At 37.6% G+C, this 24,782-nt stretch overlaps 1 protein-coding gene across 1 annotated transcript in view; it reads right to left on the bottom strand.

The window, feature by feature from the left end:
* Positions 1-3,185, bottom strand: part of LOC141334435 (transmembrane protein 250-like) — a 5,087-nt gene extending 1,902 nt beyond the window's left edge. The window contains exons 1-2 of the mRNA XM_073839505.1: positions 3,117-3,185; positions 7-493 (exon numbers count right to left, since the gene is read on the bottom strand). Of these exons, the coding sequence (XP_073695606.1) occupies positions 7-305 (299 nt within the window). The 5' untranslated portion in view covers positions 306-493; positions 3,117-3,185. The remainder of the gene's footprint in view (positions 1-6; positions 494-3,116) is intronic.
* Positions 3,186-24,782: the final 21,597 nt, after the last annotated feature.

The raw sequence follows: 24,782 nt of genomic DNA, 5'->3' as shown, positions 1-24,782 counted from the left end.
CCCAGCAGCAGGAGAATGACGGACAGCTTGTACTGAAGGCGAAGGAAAATCCGCACGCTGATGTACTGCAGGCAGAAGAGTGCAGACAGCGCCACCCAGAGGAGGGAGGTAAAAAGACTGCAGCCAAAGTAGAGAAGGAATCGGACAAAACTATACATCCATCGAGACTTCAGGTACAGGTCAAAGTTGTTGTATTTGGTGCGTACGAGTTGGGCGGTGCGTGCCGGGCCACAGGCGGAGTGCATGCAGGTAGTGTGAGGGCCATGGAAGGAGCGAACCCTCCGTGGGATGGGAATGACAGGCATGGGTGGGCTTGAAAACCCCCTGGATTCAGGAAGGCCCACTCACAGGACTCTTCCAGTAACTCCAGGGCTGCATGTTGCATAACAGGATCACCTGCTGCTAACTAAAACGCAGAAGGATGTAAACGGGATGTTCCCATGACAAAGTGTTCTGGCGCTCACCCACTGGGCATTTCCATTTCAATGAAACACTGGAGAAAAATAATAATAACTATAATTAGTTAGAGACAAATATATCTTCCATTGGGCTAATATGAGTATTTATGGTTGTCCAAAGTCAGAGTTGGAAACGTCTTGAAAAATGTATCTGTTATGCAAATCGTATAATACACTCTTAAAAATAAAGGTGCTTTACGATGCCATAGAAGAACCTTTTCTGTCTAAATGGTTCCATAAAGACATCTGAAGAACCTTTCTGTTTCACAAAAGGTTCTTTGTGTGAAAGAAGGCTCTTTAGATTATAAAAAGATAAGACAGAGATGGTTCTTTAAAGAACCTTTGACTGAATGGTTCTTTGTGGAACCAAAAATGGTTCTTCTATGACATTGCTTAAAGATTTAAGCACCTTTATTTTTAAGAGTGTATCCAAGTTTTTTTTTTTTACACATTTTGTAACAATATTTCAAGTGTAACTTATGAGATTTCTTGCATTTTGAATATAGTTTTTCTTTGCAAAAGGCAAAAGTTAAATCATACTGATTTCAATGTTCAGTATACTTTATTGGATGCCATGTTTCGGTCATGACAGCACATTTTCGGTACTGACAGTAATGTTTTGGTAGCAACCACATCACATTACAGAATTTTCTACTCACATACTAAAACACCAAAAAAATTGCACAACTTTATTAAAATTGTTTACCTGACCTAAATATGAGGATTATGTGTTCCCTTTCGTCACTACCAAAACAATGACGACATGTTTAGTTCATGACTGTTACAGTAGTGACATTTCTATGGGATAACACCCAAAAACAAAAATGTCACTACCGAAACTCCACCAAATGTTTCAGTAGTGACTGTTTCGGTAGTGACAATTTTAGATACTTTTGAAGCTAGCTCAAAGATGATAATTAGCACAGTTCTGAACAGTTGTACACATATAAAAACTGAATGTTATAAAATAACTCACAAAAAATGTGTTTAACTGTAGAAAAAAGGTGTTCGCTAGTGACTTTCCTTAAAGTTACACAAAGATTTTTCAGACTTTTGAACACATTTAACTCAAAATGATGAGACCTATCTACTCACACCTATGAGAGTTTAGTGAGAGTTTATGGGTTTAGCTCTTTTTATGGGTTTAGTTTTTTAACTTTACGTTTCATAATTTACAAAGAAAATATGAAATTCTTTTGAACTTCACTTTTTAAAAGAATCTAAAAGATGGGAAAAAAAAAATGCAAAAATTATTTCAATATCATTTTCATTAGTTGAAATTTAGGGGTTAGGCTTCAGGACAACCACCTCCCAATTGAAAGTACCCAATAAATGATGATTTTATATATATTAAGCTTAATATTTTGTTTTAATAGATAATAGAAGGAACTTAATAAACATCTAAGATTTAAACGCATAATGCTTTTTAAATGTATTTTCTGGTTGTGCGACAGCAGTTTGCACCAATTCTGTAGAATGGCCCATATACAGTATGCATTTAAAAAAATGGAAAGATATGATGACGTTAGACACATTTATTTTTATTTTTTTTTGCTGAATGGTAAGACAGTGAACAAATGAGACAGATCCAGAGACACTAAATTCCTTATTAAACCAACTCCACTGAAAACACTGATATTCTCTGATTTTATAAGAATACAGCTCTTCTACAATGTGGTTTGAAAATACAAATGTTCTTACTTTTTTCAGTATGGTATTGGTACTAAGTACTGTTGCCATGTTTCTTATTGGTTAATTGGCCAAGTTAAGAACATATTCTTGAATCTGAACCCATTGGTCAGTAAATTATATTATTTAAAGCATGCAGACAGATGACAATGTGTACATAATTGTAATTTAGGATTAATAGATCTATTAATTTACATTTATGCATTTGGCAGATGGCTTTTATTCAAAGCGACTTACTTTGCATTTAAATTGTACATTTTATGCCCTGCTCATTTTACATAAATTCTTTTAGCAGATCTAACTACATCGCAAGGAAAGAGACTTCTACAATTGCATGCATCTCAGTTTCTGCCGTTAAACTGTACTATCATACAGGCCATCAGACAACCTTCTCTCCAGATACTTGGATAAGCATCGGCTATTACAAAAAAGTCAATGATAATAATAAAAGTGCTGTAAATATGCTAGAAACCATGTTTAATTTTGTAGCATTCTCACAGAGTGCATTGCTAAATCCTTTACAAAAGGTATTATGGCAGTACCATGGTACAGTGATGGGATCTGATGGTAATACCATATTCATAAACAATGATATTTCCACAGTAGCCTATTCCAAAAATACATTGTATTACACGAAAACATTTATTTAACGTTACATGGTTATTATCATACCATGTATTTATAGCACAGTAACGTTACTTAAGAGAATACAATGATATTGTGTCCAAAATCCATAGTAATACGTTTTTTAAGGCTTAAGTGTTAAAAGAATTAAATGAGAATTAACGTTTTTATGAAAACATGCAGAAATCGGCCTATATTTTATCTTATGGTCATTTTACAAACGCAAGGCTACATGTAAAGCTGTTCAACACGCAGAACACATTATCATTCACCTCTCCTCACGCGCATCTCATATTACATGCACATCAAATGTGATTATATATGGAATAAGTAAATAATACTCACATGCGTTTATGCTGCATTCATCTGCTGAAGATGTGCTGCGATACGGAACACGGTCTGTCGCAAAACTCATAGGCCCTCTGGTTGCTATGACAACAGCCGGACAATTTAAAGGCGCAGGCTAGTGTTTTTAAGCTCTGACGACAATCAAAGTCGCAAAAAGATTTTCTTTCTTTCTTTCTTCTTTTTTTTTTTTAAGATTTAAGACATAATTATTAAAATAGTTAATGCTGTTTAAATTAGGTCTCTTTTTAAGAACATAACCTTTACTCAATACCCTAATGATTTTTGGCATAAAAGAAAAATCGATAATTTTAACCCATACAATGTATTTTTTAGCCATTGCTAAAAATATACCCTTGATACTTAAGACTGGTTTTGTGGTCACATATATCAAAATAGAGTAATGCAATCTGTACAGCTTCTTATGCATTGTGAAAAGCATGCAAATAACATTGATTCCATACACTAGCTTAAGGATCATTATTAGATTCAACCATAAATCTGTAGTGAACTATCACACTGAATAGTTATATTTTCACAGTGGTTCAAATTTACTAATCCCAAACATATCTGGTGATAAGCTAGAAATCAAATCTTTTTCTCCCAGCAATAGGTTAAAATAGTTTCCGTGCACTTTTCTCCGAGTTGAACACTGTTGCAACAGAGGTTGAATACCTGCATGAATCATTTCCATCTCATGCCTTCACACTTAAGTTGTGTGTGTGATCCCTCATAAAGTTGGTTTGACCTCTGCCTAACTTTTCCAGTGCACTGCGCAGCTCTGCACGTCTGCAGATTTATGGCATGACCGTACGATTGCATCCTGCCTATTTGTCAGATGGCCAGATAGTGAGCGGAGCAGCACATCTCACGGCAGATAAATCATAACGGGAGGCGCTTTTTAAAAGAGTTTATTATGATCGTTAATGGGGCGCCCGATCACTTTGTGCAAGATTTAAAGACATATTATGCAAAATCTGAAAAACAAACCTTATAATACTTAATCAAACATGCATAAAGCCGTCAGCGGGGCTAAATAAATTCTCCCAATTAACTTGTTTTAAGAGATTGTGATTGCTTTTACTAATTTAATCAACAGTGTAATCATTTCAGCAGCAGTCAGGGTTGATGATGAGATTTCTGTGGATACGGAAGGAATCTGTGATGAGACAGTATCTTTAACAACATGCTGAACCATTTTGAGATTTCATGTTCTGCTTTTGCTTCTAATTGCACAATATAAAGAATATTAGTTCAATGACTGCATTCAGATCACATGTCAGAGTGTTGCCAAATAGCATGCTGCTGGACTACACATTTTTGTAGGCCAAAGTGCATGTCTGTGAAATGCCAACTTCCGGTATTTTTCAGTGGACGCAAGTAAAAAGAAATTGAGGATATTTAAAAGTCAAGTAGTCGATTAGAATCAACAAATCATGACAGCACTATAATTTTAGCCCTTCTGGTTACATTATCCTGTTTTTTTTTTTTTTGGTTAAATTAACGGTAGCCTAGTTTTATACATAGTTTTGTGTGTGTGTGTTGATTGATTGAGCTAAAAACCTTCAAGTTAAAAAGTTGCTTTAAATGCCTGAAATAAGGTCTGTGGTGAACACAAGCTAGATATATACACATTTTATTATGTGACATAAAATACATAAGAAATACCCTCTTGTGATTTTTTTAAAGCTTTCACATGTCTCAAAAAAAGTGGTTGCTATTCACGAGTCATGAATCTAGAGGTCGTCAGGAACGTTAAACATCACAAGGAACAGGTGGGCCTACATTCATCTACTCACTTTCACTTCATTGTGTCCATAATCATACTATCTTAACTCAGATTTTCAGGGAAATGTTTTTAGATAAAGATTGCAAGAGTTAGATGTTTAATGATGGTGACACTGAAGTTATGTCTCTGTGGTGTTCGTTTATAGTTTAGCTTTTTACTAAAAAAAAGGCTTAAAAATTAATCACAGAATTTAATTTCTGCAATAATCCAAGAGCCACTGAAATATTCTATTGGGTTTTCGTGGAAGGAACTAGAGTGAATTTACTGATTGGCCTAAATACATCTTCACTGAAGCACCTAGGTTTTTCAGAATTGTTGGAGAAGAAAATCTGCTCTTCTCTCTGACACTGTGGTTTGATCATTTTCATCTCAGGTTATTGTCTGGTCAGGGCAGATGTTAACATTTATCTTGTGCTCCAGCTGTTGTTTTATGATCACATTTTGTATTTCACATTTCACAATTAGCACTGGTGTCCACTGGTGTCCTAAGCTCTTTGGCTGGTTTTAGCTGGTCATAGCTGATCAGCAGGCTGGTTTTATAAGGGTTTTGGCCACTTTCTTAGCTGGTCAGGCTGGGAGACCAGCTGGAACAACCAGCTAAAACCAGCCTGACCAGCCTAGACAGGGAGACCAGCTAAAACCAGCTACTTCCATCTTAAACCAATCAGTTTAAACTGGTTTTAGCTGGTCATCCAGCCTGGTTTTAGCTGGTCATAGCTGGTCAGCAGGTTGGTTTTAGGGGGATTTTTGCCACTTTCTTAGCTGGTCAGGCTGGGAGACCAGCTGGAACAACCAGCTAAAACCAGCCTGACCAGCCTAGACAGGGAGACCAGCTAAAACCAGCTACTTCCATCTTAAACCAATCAGCTTAAACTGGTTATAGCTGGTCATAGCTGGTCAGCAGGTTGGTTTTAGGGGGATTTTTGCTACTTTCTTAGCTGGTCAGGCTGGGAGACCAGCTGGAACAACCAGCTAAAACCAGCCTGACCAGCCTAGACAGGGAGACCAGCTACTTCCATCTTAAACCAATCAGCTTAAACTGGTTTTAGCTGGTCAGCAGGTTGGTTTTAGGGGGGTTTGCTACTTTCTTAGCTGGTCAGGCTGGGAGACCAGCTGGAACAACCAGCTAAAACCAGCCTGACCAGCCTAGACAGGGAGACCAGCTAAAACCAGCTACTTCCATCTTAAACCAATCAGCTTAAACTGGTTATAGCTGGTCATAGCTGGTCAGCAGGTTGGTTTTAGGGGGACTTTTGCTACTTTCTTAGCTGGTCAGGCTGGGAGACCAGCTGGAACAACCAGCTAAAACCAGCCTGACCAGCCTAGACAGGGAGACCAGCTAAAACCAGCTACTTCCATCTTAAACCAATCAGTTTAAACTGGTTTTAGCTGGTCATCCAGCCTGGTTTTAGCTGGTCATAGCTGGTCAGCAGGTTGGTTTTAGGGGGATTTTTGCCACTTTCTTAGCTGGTCAGGCTGGGAGACCAGCTGGAACAACCAGCTAAAACCAGCCTGACCAGCCTAGACAGGGAGACCAGCTAAAACCAGCTACTTCCATCTTAAACCAATCAGCTTAAACTGGTTATAGCTGGTCATAGCTGGTCAGCAGGTTGGTTTTAGGGGGATTTTTGCTACTTTCTTAGCTGGTCAGGCTGGGAGACCAGCTGGAACAACCAGCTAAAACCAGCCTGACCAGCCTAGACAGGGAGACCAGCTACTTCCATCTTAAACCAATCAGCTTAAACTGGTTTTAGCTGGTCAGCAGGTTGGTTTTAGGGGGGTTTGCTACTTTCTTAGCTGGTCAGGCTGGGAGACCAGCTGGAACAACCAGCTAAAACCAGCCTGACCAGCCTAGACAGGGAGACCAGCTAAAACCAGCTACTTCCATCTTAAACCAATCAGCTTAAACTGGTTATAGCTGGTCATAGCTGGTCAGCAGGTTGGTTTTAGGGGGACTTTTGCTACTTTCTTAGCTGGTCAGGCTGGGAGACCAGCTGGAACAACCAGCTAAAACCAGCCTGACCAGCCTAGACAGGGAGACCAGCTAAAACCAGCTACTTCCATCTTAAACCAATCAGCTTAAACTGGTTATAGCTGGTCATAGCTGGTCAGCAGGTTGGTTTTAGGGGGATTTTTGCTACTTTCTTAGCTGGTCAGGCTGGGAGACCAGCTGGAACAACCAGCTAAAACCAGCCTGACCAGCCTAGACAGGGAGACCAGCTACTTCCATCTTAAACCAATCAGCTTAAACTGGTTTTAGCTGGTCAGCAGGTTGGTTTTAGGGGGGTTTGCTACTTTCTTAGCTGGTCAGGCTGGGAGACCAGCTGGAACAACCAGCTAAAACCAGCCTGACCAGCCTAGACAGGGAGACCAGCTAAAACCAGCTACTTCCATCTTAAACCAATCAGCTTAAACTGGTTATAGCTGGTCATAGCTGGTCAGCAGGTTGGTTTTAGGGGGATTTTTGCTACTTTCTTAGCTGGTCAGGCTGGGAGACCAGCTGGAACAACCAGCTAAAACCAGCCTGACCAGCCTAGACAGGGAGACCAGCTACTTCCATCTTAAACCAATCAGCTTAAACTGGTTTTAGGTGGTCAGCAGGTTGGTTTTAGGGGGGTTTGCTACTTTCTTAGCTGGTCAGGCTGGGAGACCAGCTGGAACAACCAGCTAAAACCAGCCTGACCAGCCTAGACAGGGAGACCAACTAAAACCAGCTACTTCCATCTTAAACCAATCAGTTTAAACTGGTTTTAGCTGGTCATCCAGCCTAGTTTTAGCTGGTCATAGCTGGTCAGCAGGTTGGTTTTAGAGGGGTTTTGGCCCCTTTCTTAACTGGTCAGGCTGGGAGAGCAGCTGGAACAACCAGCTAAAACTGACCAGCCTAGACAGGGAGACCAGCTAAAACCAGCAATTTCCTGAAAAAAAAAAAAAAAACATTTAGAAAAAATTGGGCACATATGGGTTAACTTTCAAATTGTAACTGGTTTCTTACCAATCATGTCTATTTTTAGTTTTAGAGAAGTGTGATAGTGTAAGTGTGACAGGCCCTGATCAGTTAAAGAGACTTCTCCCCTCTTCACCACTAGTAAGTAACACATATATTTAATTTATGGTCCTTTTTTGTTTGTTTTTACAAAATTATATTTCAGGTGCTGTCACATCCTACAACTTCACTCAAGTGCCACTCAAAATACACATAATAATCGACTTACAGGCATCATAGAGAATTAGGGTTTAAAGGGTTATTCATAACAGTATGGTCCTATAGCATTTTCAAAGCATGGTTCTTTATGAAACCGTATAAAAATGGATTCTATTTATGACCAAAAAGGGTTCTGCTATCGTTACAAGCCGAATAACCCTTTCTGGCACAGTATGGGTTTGCTGTCTCTTTACAGTTCTGCATTTTATTGTTTGATGCTCATTCACTATCAGTTTCAGCTCACTGTTTTTCTTTGCTGTCCAAACTCTGTGTATAGTATATACAGTATAGAGCAGTGGTTCTCAACTCCAGTCCTCAAGGCCCACTGCTCTGCACATTTTGTATGTTTCTGAGTCTGACGCACTCAGTTCAGTTCATGAATCTTTCTTCTAATGAGCTGATGATCAAAATCAGGTGCCTTAAATGAGGAAGACATACAAAATGTGCAGAGCAGTGGGCCCCGAGGACTGGAGTTGAGAAACACTGGTATAGAGTAATATTAGTACAATGGCAGCACTTTCTTCTTATGATTCAGTATAGCTGATGTCCACTAGAGGGAGCTCTATTCCTATATTATGGCTTCACATTAAATCCAAGGTCAGATCATCAAACATCTCAAGATCAGCTCATCTGTTTCTCCTGCTGTTGAGTTCTGGCTTACATACACACGATTTAAAAGCTGAGATGTTTCAAACTGTAATTTCCGAAGCTCTTGTGTTTTTCATGGAAAATTCCTAATGAAAAAAAAAGGCAAAATATTTTGCTTTTAAAACAAGCAAATTTCAACTACAACAATAATGAATTCCTAGATGCTTGTGATGAATTTGAATGCATGAATTGAGGATATTTTGATAACACTGTAGGTTCATGAGGACACACATATGCAGCTCCACTGGCTGTAAAATCTTTCAATTTCCAGCCAGCACAAGATTAAAGCAGTTAGATGTCAAAATCCTCTTACCAACCCAAAATTACGGTGGCCGACAGAGGCCAACGCGCTGCAAACAAGAAAACACATGCAAACAGAAAAAAACGACAACAAATTAAGAAAACATCTTCATCAGTTTGACAACACAGGCGCTGCAAATCCTCGCAACGCAAACACAAATACGGAAACGCGCTGCAAATTCTCACAACACAACCAAACTCAGAAACGCGCTGCGAACACACGAGGGCGCTGCAAACTAACAAACGCGCTGCATATAACACGGTCAACAACGGAAATGTTTCAGGGGGACCTCAAAAAGTGACGAACCCATCTGGGACCTGATTATTTATATCACTATATTACCTGATTATTTATATCACTATCACCTTTAAGTGATACTATACTATCACTAAAAGGTGATAGTTCACCGATAACACCTCTGCTCTGACCAACAGCCACTGAACAAATAATCAGGTCCCAGATGGGTTCGTCACTTTTTGAGGTCCCCCTGAAACATTTCCGTTGTGGACCGTGTTATATGCAGCGTGTTCGTGTGTTCGCAGCGCGTTTCTGAGTTTGGTTGTGTTGTGAGATTTTGCAGCGCGTTTCCGTATTTGTGTTTGCGTTGCGAGGATTTGCAGCGCCTGTGTTGTCAAACTGATGAAGATGTTTTCTTAATTTGTTGTCGTTTTTTCTGTTTGCATGTGTTTTCTTGTTTGCAGCGCGTTGGCCTCTCTCGGCCACCGTACAAAATACACTGAAGGTTGATCAATTAATTCATTAACTAAGTAGAGGTCCAATACACGGCGAGGGACAAATTGAATCAATTACCAGAGGCTAATCAGAACAAAGGGAACTTTAATTACAAGAAGTTTAATTAAAGCGCTTGCCTGTGTAATATGAAGGGAGCTCTTAATATATTCTGGAGGAAAAGCCACACATTCACAGGAAATGAAAAACAGGAACACTTTCATTGTTACCTCTAACACACAAACACACACAGCTCTAGTGCTGCTGAGTTTCACTTTGAGAACCAAAAGTTATGAAAACAAACTGAAATGAAAAAAGTTGGTGTGAGATTCATTCTGAGCTCATGTGTGTTTTTCTTCTAAATCATCTGCTGAGTTCTAATGAAAATTCTTGATCTTCTAACCCAGTGAAGGCTGACATAACACTTTTTAAATGCGAGAGTTAATTGAAAAGTTTGCATATGTGTTTTTGTTGAGTATCATCTTTACCCCAACAGACTTTTATGGCTCATATAGTCTGATATAGTGATAGTATGGAGGGAAAAAAACCCCAGCTCATACTGACCCGATATTTATATGACGAAATTCTGATGTGTGTAATGTAATAAACAAGATCTTTATTAAATATCAGTCGACACTCTATATCTGCAAAAATATGCCTTATAAGATGATATATGAATGCTTAGTTTGATGATTAAAACATGAAATGCAATACAATACAAGGATGATTGAGAGATGGTGAACAAATAAACATTCTTTAAAGATTTGAGATGTTTTTGAGACTTGGAAAGATCATTACTCCATGAGGAACAGCGAAAGCAAAGTTTCTGGAAACAAACGTTCCTCAAACACCTGATGATCAGTTTTGAGAACTTTTTACAAAATGATAATCTGGATAATCGAGTAAAGCATAGCTGCTTCAGTCCAGTAAGTTAATCTTATGTTTACTTGATAAAAATCAGTAAAGATTTTACAGCAAAAAGACACATGAAGCATGAGCTAAAGGTGGACATTTGTACAATTATACTAAAAGACCTTTTACTTCATAAAATAATCAGAGACAGAAGGCATGTAGTAGATTGTGTGACAGCAAAGTTTTGATCATGATGATCATTTAAATGCCTTGGAAATTCATGTTCAGATATGACACAATAGGCTTCATAGGGTTAAAATTCTAATCAAACAGAATATAGCACTGACACAATCCCACTGTTCTGCTATTATCATTAATCGTGTCTAGCATTGCTAGTGCAATTAGTTATTGCTGCCATTTTGGTTACTTTGTTATCAACTGTGCATATATTTGCATACATTAGCATGGAAACACACACACACACACACACACACACACACACACACACACACACACACACACACACACACACACACACACACACACACACACACACACACACACACACACACACACAGGTTGTACAGTGTTTATAAGTTGTATATTGCCTCTTTGTAGAACCCATTAACAGTAACAGAAAAAAAAAAAAAAAAAAAAAAAAAAATATATATATATTAGGGCCGGGACTTTAACGCGTTAATTTAGATTAATTAATTACACAAAAATAACGCGTTAAATTCTTTTAACGCATTTTAATCGCACTTAGTTTTGCACCGCGGAACGTTTCTCACTGGATGAGATTCCGCGGACCGATTATACTGGAGCACCAACTAGCGTTTAGACAAGCTGCGTCCGTCCTAAATAGTATTGTATGTCCCAAATCGTAGTATGTTTAAAAAAGTATTCCAAAGATTCCCGGATGGTCTACTACTTAACGATCAATGCACACTCTTAACGGCTAATATTGTCCACAACACACACTGCGCCGTGAACGAGGATTCGATTAGAACTACAAACACGCATAAAAAGTGTTAAAAAACTACAAACATGGAGGATATCCGCGACCAACGGACAGGTAGAGAAAGGGGTTTGAGTGATAAATAATCAGTGTGTAACCTGATAAAAAATATTTTTTAAATGTTATCCGCGTTATATTCCATGTGCAGCAACATTTATAATGATAGGTTTGGTCATTAACGTTTAAATGCATAATTAAGCAAACACAAGAGCAGAGTTCTCGGCATGAAAGTCTCGTTAAAGAACGTGCCTCTTGCTACACTTAATGGCAATATTGCACTGGTCTGTTGGACTTGGTTGAACAAAAATAAACAATATTTTGTTGCTTAAGCTTATGTATTCAGTCATTATTCAATGGTATACTAAAAATCCATGTAAAAATCTTAATTCTCACTGTTCTCAGGTCAAATATTTATATGCGATTAAAATGCGATTAATTTCGATTAATTAATTACAAAGCCTCTAATTAATTAGATTAAATTTTTTAATCGAGTCCCGGCCCTAATATATATATATATATTGGGGGGACTCTAGCTTGGGGGGGGGGGGGGGGGGGGGGGGGGTGGTGGTATTTAAGGTTATATTTAAGTATAAAACCCTTTATAATCTATAATAACATTAAACATATTTAATATTTTCTCTAAACCTTCTTGGATATTAAGACAGACACCTGCAATTATGGCCAAATTAAAGATTTATTGTAGGCCTATGTCGTGTGCTCTTACTGAAACAAAAAAACAAAAAATTAGACATCTTTGATTACATGACAGAAATGAATCTTCCCGTTATAAAGCAATATTTGACTCCTTGAAGTTTTTTTTTTTTTTAACCTTTTTAATGCCATTTTTCTAACTTTATTAAATGTATGTCATATTTTATGACAATAAAAATTTAGATTTATGATTTTTTTTTGTTCAAACATTTTAATTAAACAATAAATTAAATTAAAATCATACGAAACAATTAAGAAGAAAAAGTTACCAGTCAAATTAAATCAGCAACAATTCATCTTTGCACGGCACAGAAGAGCACAAATGTGGCATTAAGGAATATTTCCAGATTTTTTGATTAAGATTAATTAATGTTTTAAATATAAAGTTTTGAATATAGAAAAATGAAACAATTTAATTTATATACATTATATATTATATACTCAAATTATATTTTAAAAATTAAACTGAAACTGCCAGTAGGTGGCAGCAAGTCAAAGTCTTTGTGACTGAATCATTTATTCAATCGATTCAAAAACCTAGATTCATTCACACATAAAACAGCGCTGTGTCAAAGACTATAGATGCGCAATGGCGCAAATGGCTTTGCTTCGAACTATTTTTGTTGAGGAAATATAAAAAAATCAGACTACAGTGTTCCTAAAATGTGAGTCACTTAATATAACTTTTGTATTAAAAATGTATAAAACTTCAGTGTCACTTTTGCAAACTCCCTTTATAATCATTAAAAACTGTCACTTGTCTTAGTTCATTGTGAAACTTGCATTTTAATTAATGAAGCTCTCTGCACTGCATACTGAATCTATTATTTACGTCATCTCTACACTTTGTTTGTTATAATGAAATACAAAAACTGCAGTCTACTTTCACGATCTGTGCTGTGAGGAGCAGGACGTACACAGATAGAGAGCTTTTTCTATTAGTCTGCAGTTATTATGGCAAAAGACGGCATTGCGCAGCGAAACACAGACAAATATTGCTACGTTTTTAATCTACATTGCGCTATACATTTATGTAACTGGGAACTGGGATCGCTTTCGTAGTCTTTTAAAAGGATTAAATAAAGAAATCACTTTAATTTCTAAATAAACCTAACCAGTTGAACCTGAAACAGTCCCCCCTCCAAATTCAATTAAATTGATCAAAAGTGATGATAAAGTAATTTATAATGTTACAGAAGATTTCTGTTTCTAATAAATGCTGTTCTTCTAAACTTTACTGTTTTTGCTGTACTTTGGATCAAATAAATGCAGGCTTGGTGAGCAGAAGAGACTCTAAACACGTTAAAAATCTTATTGTCCAAAAACTACTGACTGGTAGTATATATGTCAATACATGCACATGTATTAAAAACATCACTGTCAATAAACAAAGTCAATATTTTTAAATAAAATCATTATATAATCCTGTTTCCATTTTCCACTTGAGAAAGTCAAAGGAAACAGTCTGTTTGTGGTGCAGTGGAGAGTGTTAATCTGTGGCATAAGGCTTTGAAGCTCTTATAAGGGTTTGGATCAGATTAAACATCTGCAGCAGGAGGATCATCAGATCAACTAGCTCCTTTAGTCTGTTCAGGGTCTGAGCTGCACATTCCCTAAATTTCACAAGAAATCACTGACAGTCACTGGAATACCGGCGAAGTCACTCACAATAGAAAACAGAAAAGCTGTTTTAAGTAAGTTTTAAGTTGAATCAACTCAAATATCTAAGTTGTCACTTAGTAGAACTTAACATTTTTAAGTTGACTGAACAAATATATATATATATTTTTTTTACATGAGGAGGACTGTTCTGTTAAGGTGAAGACTAATGTTGAGTTAATAATGTGTAGGCCTATGAGATAAATGAAAAATCGAACTATACAAACATATATGTAGGCAATACATAAGTAAATCTTGATTGCGTGTTTGCGCTTTCTTCAGTCTTTGAATGAACTCATTGGGAGTCAGTGGCCGTAAGTTCACTGGATTCTGCATATGAGCATATTTCTGCATTAATATACATAAAGCCATGAATTTCCTTGTGTGATTTAGTGGTGGAGGACACACATTTGGCTCCGTTACGGAAGAGGCTCACATCAACACAGCGTGATTTACATTGGTGAACAGATGGCACAGAACGCAGTGTTTGGAGAAGATGTGCGGTTTATTCACACTGACACTGTGTGCGACGTGTACGAGTGTTTGTCTAGAGCTGCATGGAAATGAGACGGAGAACATCATATGAATGGTGCAACCAACCCAACGGTCCAAACATATGCATAATTCTGCATAATTTCAAGAGGGAGAGAGTTGAGTGTGAATATCCAGTGCGAAAGGTGTGCAGCCGACAAAATACGTTAAGACATTGCTACATAGTTGCTAGGTGGTTTTATCATGCATCAGGTAAGAGCTCTGAGGACTTAAGCAGACACATGAGGGATCATTCATGTCTACAGCACAAACTCACACTCAGCTTTAACATTTAAAGATAGCGGTACTAGTACCAGTGATGACTGATTTAAATAGCAGCATTGCCAAATAATTTACTGAAATATTGTGTGTGTACAAAATCTCATTTAAACCTTACATGAGAGACACATCAAACCATTTTCAGCACAAAGTTTATGCTGAGAGATCCCATACGTAAGGAATAATTGACGACGGGCCGTAGAATTCTTAGAAAATAATGCACACCCGAGGTGGTGATGCGGTCACGACGCGAAGCGGAGTGGCCGTTACACCTCGGGTGTGCATTATTTTCGTAGAATTCTACGGCCCGAAGTCAATTATTCCGCTTATACTACAGTTACCACACCTCAAGACATCGATCAAGTGATATATTTCAAGACATTCGTCTGGTTTTTATCCTTAAAACGCTATTGTGAGTAGGATTAATTTCTTACGCAGCTCATTCAACAGCTTCGTTGCTAGTTCCAAAACGTCATTTTAGAACTAGTAACGACGCTTGGGCTGTTAATAGCAAAATAATGCCGTTAATAATGAAGTTTAGACAGACCGACAGACAAGCAGACAGACGGAAAGAGTGAGGGAGAGAAACTAAGTGTATGACTTTACCTCTCTCACCTCTGTGTCTCTCAAGGGTGACTGGCAGCATCGTCTCTACTAACAGTTAAACTTTAAGTTCATTTTCTTCAAGACCACGCCGTTGTTACCTCGCGTGTGAGAGCTGTCATGTCGTTTTTAAGTTGTTAATCGTCAGAGCAGCGCTAACAACATTAGCGCGAATGCTAACGCGAGTGCAAACTGTAACGTTATGTGTGTGCGTCTGTGAGGTGAGTGAGAGAGGGCGAGAGAAATAGTTTGTGCTTTCCGTACATAATAAAACTTAATATATTGTGGAAAAAACATGGAAATAATCTGTCGTTTTTATCCTGATGTTTACTGTATTTATTAGTTTGGCCAGTGTCATTGTGGGTTTTAGTTATTTTGCTGTTTTGGGCTGTAAGGACCTTTGAAATAACTGAAATCGTATGGCGAAGTGATATAGACATGCACTGCGGTCTAAAGCTGCCTGGAACTACGTTCGCCGTGCGTTTCCCTGAATATAATGCACACCTCTAGAACGTTCGTCAGCCAATCAGATTCAAGCATTCAACGGCCCTGTAGTATAAAGAAATATAATAAATGATACCACCTTGTATCAAGAGTGAGGTACATGTTAAGTATGTTACCTACAAGTCCATAAATTATTTACACATACATACAGTGCTTTGCGAAAGTTTTCATACCCCTTCATTTTTTTTCAGGTTTTGTTATGTTGCTGCCTGTGGCAAAACTGATTGAATGGGTATGATTTGGATAAAAAATGATTTTAATAAAAGGTCTAACAGCTAAATGCAAATCAAAGCAAAAACCAAGCCTTGAGGTAAAAAAAAAACTGCCTGTAGAGCTCAGAAACAGGATTGTGTCAAGCCACACATCTGGGCAAGAGTTCAGTAAAATTCTGCTGCACTGAAGGTTCACAGAAGCAATGGAAGAAGTTTGAAACAACCAGGACTCTTCCTAGAGCTGGCCACACTGAACAATTGATGGACAAGGGGCTTGGTTAGACTGGTGTCCAAAAACCTGTTGATCATTCTAGTTGAGCTCCATGATCATATGTGGAGATAGGAGAAACCTACAGAAGGACAAACACTGCAACACTCCATCGATCTGGGCTTTATGGTGGTGTGGTCAAACTCAATCCTCTCCTCAGTGAAGACACATGAAAACACACTTGGAATTTGCAAAAAACTTACACTTAAAGGACCCTCAAACTGTGAGAAACAAGATTCTCTGGTATTTGAGTGTCCCAACCAGAGCCAGGGCTTGAAGCCAATCAAATATTTCTGAAGAAACCTGAAAATGTGCATCTGCCCCCATCTAACCTGAACGTTTTCAGCCAAAAAGGGAAACTTTTTTAATGCGTTTTGCCTGTTCGATTACACGACAACAGCGTTTTGGGGACTGAAAACACATAGTTTTGAAAACGTTTTTTGAAAATGCCACCGCTATCATTTCCGTGTAAACTTCCAATACTAGAATCTTTGAAAAAGGTGACGTCATGCAGGTACGCGTTAGGTATGTAGACATGTGCAGTACCATAGACTGTAAAAAAAGATGGATGACGCGTCTCCGCTTCATTCCACTATAGAAAAGTGAAGCCAAAGCATCTCAATATGGCCGTCTTGGGGGAAATTGCGTCATTTGAAGCCAGAGTCTGTGCAGTAGAGATTCGCTTGGAGCCAGAGTCTGCGCAGTAGTGTGGTATCAAAGTCCCGCCCAAACTCCCGCTGACCCATTCGCAAGATCACAATCATGACATCCCGTTTTTATAGCATCAAATAACTACCTAAAAGCAAACTTATTAGAAGAATTAACACTTGAACATGAATCAGCATTATAAGAACCTCTCACGATGGAAACCATCTTTGAAAAATTTTTTTTTGAAGTGTAATTCGATTATTTAGTTTGGCTCACGTCCCATTAGATTACATGAAGAGGGCGGGGTTTATGACCTATACTGCCCCACCAGGGGCGATCGAAACGTTTTGGATTAACTTTTCGGGACTCGTGCGGCACACTTGTGAAGTACTTGTCGATTTTAAAAGCAAGCGTGAACAAACAGCGTGCCAACTACTGGCCTGGCATACGTAATACAGTGGTTTTGGCAGTTTACACGGATGTGTAAACGCAAATCGTTTAGAAAACGTTCATGTGTATACGTGAAACTTTTTAAAAATGCAAGGGAAACACTTTTCTATTTTTGACTGCATTGTTGTCAAGTAAACATAGCCTGAGCTTGAGAGGTGAATGAGGAAAAGAACGGCAGATAATTGCTAAATGTTGATGTGCAAAGCTTGTGCATCATTCCCAAAAAAACTTGAGGATATGAAGCTACTTCAGCTAAGTACTGAGTCAAGGGTATGAATACTTATGCAATGTACTTATTTCAGTTTTTTAGTTATTTTTTTTATAAATTACGAAGTGGTGAAAATTCTGTTTTTGCTTTGCCATTATGGGTTATGGAGTGTAGACTGATGTGGGAAAAATGTAATTTAAAGCAGTTTAACATAAGGCAGCAACAACAAAAAGTGAAAAAAATGAAGGAAAAAAATTAACATTTCATATATGTCTACACTTGGAAAATACATATATTGCATGCTTGTGCCCAATTTTCAAGAGACATCCTGATTGATACACCAATTAGTCTGGTGCTGCTGTTTTTTTCAGTGATGGTTCAGCGCAGAGAGAGAGAGAATGAAAGAGCGAGTGAGAGGGGTCAGTGCTAACGAGCGCCGCGTCAGGAGCATCAGCAGGGTGCATGTTAAAGTCCGGCCGCGTTAGACCCCCACGTCACCGGAGCGGCTCTAGCCTTACGCCACCATTAGCCTTATTGGCCGCAGAGGTCAACAGGGGTCAAGTGGCGTGTCGATACGTTGACCCAACCTATCGGCTGCTCCAATGACTCCTTCAGCTGAGTTATGTGTGTGCCAGCTTGGCCGCGTTACTGCCAGAAAATCATTCGCTTCACTCGTGCTGATTTACAGACATTGAGCCCCTGCGGCTTCTGAGTGAACACTGGAAACATCTGAAATGCATGCAGATTTATGTGGGTATTAATTCACAGTATTTGGATATAGCGAATATCAATACCTTTATTGGAACAATGAATATATTCATCACCTATTTACCGTCTTTCTGAAAGCTGCGGCCATTATTCACGCGGCTGCTGTAAAACACTTCAAGATCTTTGAGCTCAGTTGCATTCCCGCAAAACGCATCGAATGCCATTGAAAAATAATTCCACTTAATTCTAAATGAAACCGTCACCTGCGTATCGTGTGCTCAGCAGCATCAGGCTCATAGAAAGTGCTCTGGTCATTCATTAATGTTAATGTCCAGAACCTAAATGTGTGGTGAACCACAACTTGGCCTAAATAAAGCAAGATAAAAGCATCAGTTTCCACGCTGGTGCTCAGTGACTTAATCCATCACGGAGGCATGGGATCCATCTTTATCAGAGCCCATTAAAGTTACAGCGGGTACAAACGGATCCCAGCTTGCTTACCACTCTTCCTTTAACCTGTCCAAAACACATCTCCGGTGTCCCCGTGAAAGAAATACCCGCACGGCTCATGAGCTCGGAGGTCAGGGGTTAAGGAGTGCGAGCCGGTGGCCTCCCCATTACATCAAGCGCTCTAGCCAGCCATTGGTTAAGACACAGCCGAGCTTTGGTTACACGACGCCAGAGGTTTAGCATGAGCTCCACTGATCCTACAACGGCAAAATCTCCAAACAGAGCTTGGCCAACAACCGCAAGACAGATTTGCATGAGTGAGGTTTCACACAAATACAGTGGCATGCGAACGTTTGGGAACAAACTTTAACAAAATGAGAGAGATTTTTCTTTTTAGTACTTTCCTGAGTAAGATACCTTACATAAAAGATGTTTACATATATAGTCCACAAGACAAAAGCTGAAATTATTAAAATAACCCTCTTCAAAAGTTTGGAAACCCTTGGTTCTTAATACTGTGTGTGGTTACCTGGATGATCTACAGCTATTATTTTGTTTTTTTGATGGTTGTTCATGAGTCCCTTGTTTGTTCTGAACAGTTAAACAGCACTGTTCTAAAGAAAAATCCTCCAGGTCATACAGTTTCCAGCATCTTTTGCATATTTGAACTCTTTCCAGCAGTGACTGTATGATTTTGAGATCCATCTTTTCACACTGAGGACAACTGAGGGACTCAAACACAACTATTAAAGAAGGTTCAAACATTCACTGATGCTCCAGAAGCAAACACGATGCATTAAGACCTGGGGAGTGAAAACTTTTGAACAGGTTGCTTTTGTTTAAAGCAATTAATCAGCGAGTTCAGCGTTCCCTGCAAAAACCATGACCTCGGCATTGCTGAGAGCAAGCATTAACTGTGTCTAACATCTAACAGCTTACCTAGGACATCTAATACTATTCAATACTGCTGATAAACACGTACTGAACAAAACTGACATCATGAATAGTAGCTGGTTTTAAATGCATCAGACACAAACAAACAAACAAACAAACAAACAAACAAACAAACAAACAAACAAACAAACAAACAAAAAAAATATATTTTAGACTGCATTTAGTGCCCAAACTTTTCTGAACAATCACCATAAATGACAACATTGTAAATTGGACAGCTCATATCATTTACATTTTAATCATATAAACATTTCATGACCATATATTCATTTATTTATATGCTGAGTGGTTGTTTTAGTAGTTATGCCTGTGATAGCATTTAGATCCTTGAAAGAAGCCCTCAGTGAACAGTTCTTTAAATAACTTTTTTCCCTTAGTATGAACATTTTTAATCATCTAAAGAATCTTTTTCCACTATAAAAAACCTTTTGTGCAATGGAATGATTCCAAGTATGTTAAGGGTTTTAATGGAAACATCAAAGCCATTAAAAACTTTTGTTATTAGGTGGGATAATGTACATTCAGACAGTTATTACAGTATCATGTTTTTCATTTTGTGATAATAACCAGCTAACTGTTTATTGTTACAAAACAAATTGTGAAGAAAACAAAGAGAGTGAGAAAACATGTGACTCTGGACCCCCAAAAAAGTCATACGTAGCAAAGGTATGTAAGATTTGTAGCAATAGCCAACAATACATTGCATGGGTCAAAATTATTGCTTTTTTGCAAAAAACATTTGGATATTAATTAAAGATCATGTTCCATGATGATATTTTGTAATTTCCTACAGTAAATATATACAAACCTAATTTTTGATTAGTAATATGCATTGCTAACAACTTCATTTGGACAACTTTAAAGGCGATTTTCTCAATATTTGGATTTTTTTTTTTTTTTTGCACCATCAGATTCCAAATTTTCAAATAGTTCTATTTGACCAAATATTGTCCTATCCTAACAACCCATATATCAATGCAAAGCTTATTTATGATGTATACATCTCAGTTTTAAAAAATAGACCCTTATGACTGGGTTTGTGGTCCAGGGTCACATATTGGATGTGATGGATGCAGCACCTGTATTGACAATACATTTTAAAGTGATCTAAAATAAAATAAATTAAACAAAAACCAATTTGTACAATTACGAATGGCTAAATTTACAGCACCTTCATGAATTTAATAAAAAGCTAAAAGAGCTAAAAAAAATACCCAATGCATATTATTTATTCATTTTGTAGATGCAGTTTAAAAATCTTGAGTTTTATGTAGAAAATGTGCTGAGACCAAATGACTTGAACACACATGATGTCATAGATATGACAAAAATACATAGTAATTACCCAAAATACGCAAATGCAAACTTCCCAGGAGGACCTGAATGTACCAAATGATCTCTCACTTGATTTATGGCAAAGTCGTTTTTTTCTTCTTCTGTAGCTACAAACCAATATTTAGCTTGTTCCTCAGCATGGCATTTTAATTTTTTATATTAATGTTTGTTTATTAATCCTTGCTAGAAAATAACATACGGTAATAGTATTACTTTTAAACCGCAACTTCATTCATAATATTAAGATTGGATTTTTCAATCTTTTGAAAATGACTTTCATTGTTTGTTTGTTTTTTATTTTCTGCCATGTTACAATTAAGTGTCGTCATGCAGTGTTTGGAAGGCCGCAGTGCATTACGGCAGATTCTCTCTCTCCTAGAAGGGCTCTAAGCATCTGATTGATTACCTCCTGCTGAAATATTTCTCCCTTCCCTGGCAGGAGATTACGGACGGCAATTTGTGTTTATGGGATTCCCGAAATTCACTTAACAACTGCCCTCCTATTAAAAGGTCAAGCAGGGAGGAGGAAGAGACATCCCAACGTCATCCCTCATTTCAGTTCCTGATAAAAACAGAAATAAAAGACTATCTGGCATTGAAAAAAAACTTTATTAGTGCTGTTTGTTAAGCAATCAAACCACTACTCAGTAAAAAAGTCGTCCTGCAGTGTTTGAGCATCCAGATATGAATGATTGCTCATATTGTGTTGTTACTTTACTAAGAAGATAGATGAAAAATTGTAACTGCTGAACAACAAAACAGCTGAAAAAATCTTTAATATAGGTTTCTTTGTAATTGTTTGTGTGAATTTACTAGCAATATCTGAGTGAAGATTCCTAGTATTTTTCAAGTAAATCACAATCCTTTTTTGTCATTTGACATTTTTGACATTTGTATAATAAATGATAATTTTTTGACCGCTTTCTGTATTTATTCAGACATTTCACAGTATATTTTTGCACATTGTGAAAAGGATATACATTGTAAAAATGAATATTTCCAAGTTGCAAATAAAACAAAGATTGAAAGGTTTTACAAGACTATAATACTTCAGTCTCATTACTTTCTTTGTAATTATTTGTGAAATTTACTAGCTTGTTTCTTAGCTTTTCTATTTTTAATGTATATTAATAAACGTCATCATATTCAAATAAAACATGGATATCTGTGGGCTGTAAGGACTACTTGATATTTGTACTACATCTCTTTTTAGCAGTTTCCTCTCAGGTTTCAGCCTGAGTGTCTCTGGGTTTTGCTGGTTTGAGATTACATTCATACTTACATTATTAATAGCGTCGCACCATTATCTCCCCGCGAGCTCCTCTTACATCGTGCCCAAACTGCCTTAGCGAACACATCGCGTGGAAAGGCCCAAGTGTTTGTGTGAGAGCCTGGGAAGATGGACAGGTGTGGGATCAAATATTTATCATTGTATAGCAGTAGGCTGTAAGGTGTAAAAGGTCAAAGAGCAAAACACAAATACAAAAATGAGAAATCGTCCCATTGCTCATCTGTTTGCTTTCAGCATGACTATCATTCTAATGTGGGATGGAAGGCATTAAGTACTAGCATAACGGCAATACAAACGCAATCAAATTTTAATTTTTTATTAAATATTTCATCTTATTCTTATGCACAAAATTTTTAAATTTGGTGTTTAACTAAAATTATATGCATTTAAACCTGCATTCATTTGATGTCGTTTAATTTTTGCAAAATTTTACATTATAATGTGAGGGTTTTTCGCAAAGTGTTGCCTTCTGTTATCTTAGTGGTAGTTTAACTAGCAGGGTAGTTTTGTCCTAGTCAGGTAGTGACAAAGCGTGTTTTGCTGCTCTTGAATTATCCAGGCCATGGGCAGATGGAACTCTGCTGAAACGGGAGAGTGACACCTGACCCCAGGGCGACCTGCGGATCAGCTGCCCAGGTGTGGCCGTGGAGATTCTCACCTGACCTTTACCCCGAGCGTCTCCACCCCGCGAGCAAGGCCAGGGTTAAACGCGCTCCGTAGAGCAGTGTACCGTTACTGCGCGTACAGACGACTGTGAACCCGTGCTGCTGTGCTCCTCGCGACAAACTCGACCCAGAGCCTTACAGTCGATTACAAGTGCGATATCACTGCGACGCAATGAGAAAAATGAATGAGTAATAGGAACAGAACCGTTTTGGGGATGCAGTAGCGCTCTCCGGTCCAATAGTGTGTAATGTTACAGGTATGCTGTGTGCAGTTACATTCTCATCTTGGAGGAAATACTGTAATCACTGGAAAAATGTTGACTGAGAGTCAACAAGGGTAACCAATAAAAACATTAAAAGTAGCAAAAGTAGCTTCTGTAATCACAATTTGTTGTGGGTGTTGACAATAGACCACTTTAGATGTTCTACTAACTATAAGTGACTTTGCAATGACATGTCAACTAACTTACATTTGCAATTATACTCTCATTAGAGTATTAGTACACTATTAGAAAAGGTTTAGGGCTGGGAAAGTAGAATAAGTTGACATGAACTTGCAACTTTGGAGCATCTGTTAGCAGATATTAAAGAGTTAGTTTATCCAAAAATGAAAATTCTGTCATTAATTACTAATCCTCATGTTGTTCTAAACCTGTAAGACCTTCGTTCATCTTCAGAACACAAATTAAGATATTTTTGTGAAAGCTGAAAACTCTCTGTCCCACCAGAGACAGCAAGGGCCCTTCCACATTCATTTTGTGCACAAAAACTATTCTTGTAACTTCATAAATTTACAATTGAACCACTGATGTCTTGGACTATTTTAATGATGTCCTTACTACCTTTCTGGGTTAGGGTTAGGACCTTCACTGCAAAAAATGCTTTTCTTACATAGATTTTTTGTCTTGTTTCCAGCCCAATATCTAAAAATTAAAAAAAATATTGTCTTGTTTTCAGGAAAAAAAACAAGTCAAAATTAAGTGCGCTTTTGCTTAAAAACAAGCAAAATAATCTGCCAATGGGGTAAAAAATTTCTTTGTTTGAAATCTGAAGATTTTTTGCTTACCCCATTGGCAGATTATTTAGCTTGTTCTAAGCAAAAACGTACTTAATTTTAACTTGTTTTTGACTTTGGAGCATCAAAACAAAGTGTTAGCAGATATTAAAGAGTTAGTTCATCCAAAAATGAAAATTCTGTCATTAATTACTTATCCTCATGTTGTTCTAAACCTGTAAGACATCTTCAGAACACAAATTAAGATATTTTTTGTGAAATCTGAAAGCTCTCTGACCCTCCAGAGACAGCAAGGGCCCTTCCACATTCATGGCCCAAAAAGTTTTTTTTTGTGCACAAAAACTATTCTTGTAACTTTATAAATTTACAATTGAACCACTGATGTCTTGGACTATTTTAAGGATGTCCTTACTACCTTTCTGGGCTTTGAATGGCGAAGGACCTTCACTGCAAAAAATGCTTTTCTTACATAGATTTTTTGACTTGTTTCCAGCCCAATATCTAAAAATTCTTAAATCAAGAAGGATTTTCTAGACAAGTAAAAATTATTGTCTTGTTTTCAGAAAAAAACAAGTCAAAATTAAGTGTGCTTTTGCTTAAAAACAGGCAAAATAATCTGCCAATGGGGTAAAAATT

The sequence above is a fragment of the Garra rufa genome, chromosome 5, assembly GCF_049309525.1.
Source record: "Garra rufa chromosome 5, GarRuf1.0, whole genome shotgun sequence".
Taxonomy (NCBI): domain Eukaryota; kingdom Metazoa; phylum Chordata; class Actinopteri; order Cypriniformes; family Cyprinidae; genus Garra; species Garra rufa.
The sequence above is the reverse complement of the archived record's forward strand: the minus strand, read 5'-3'. Positions and strand labels throughout refer to the sequence as shown.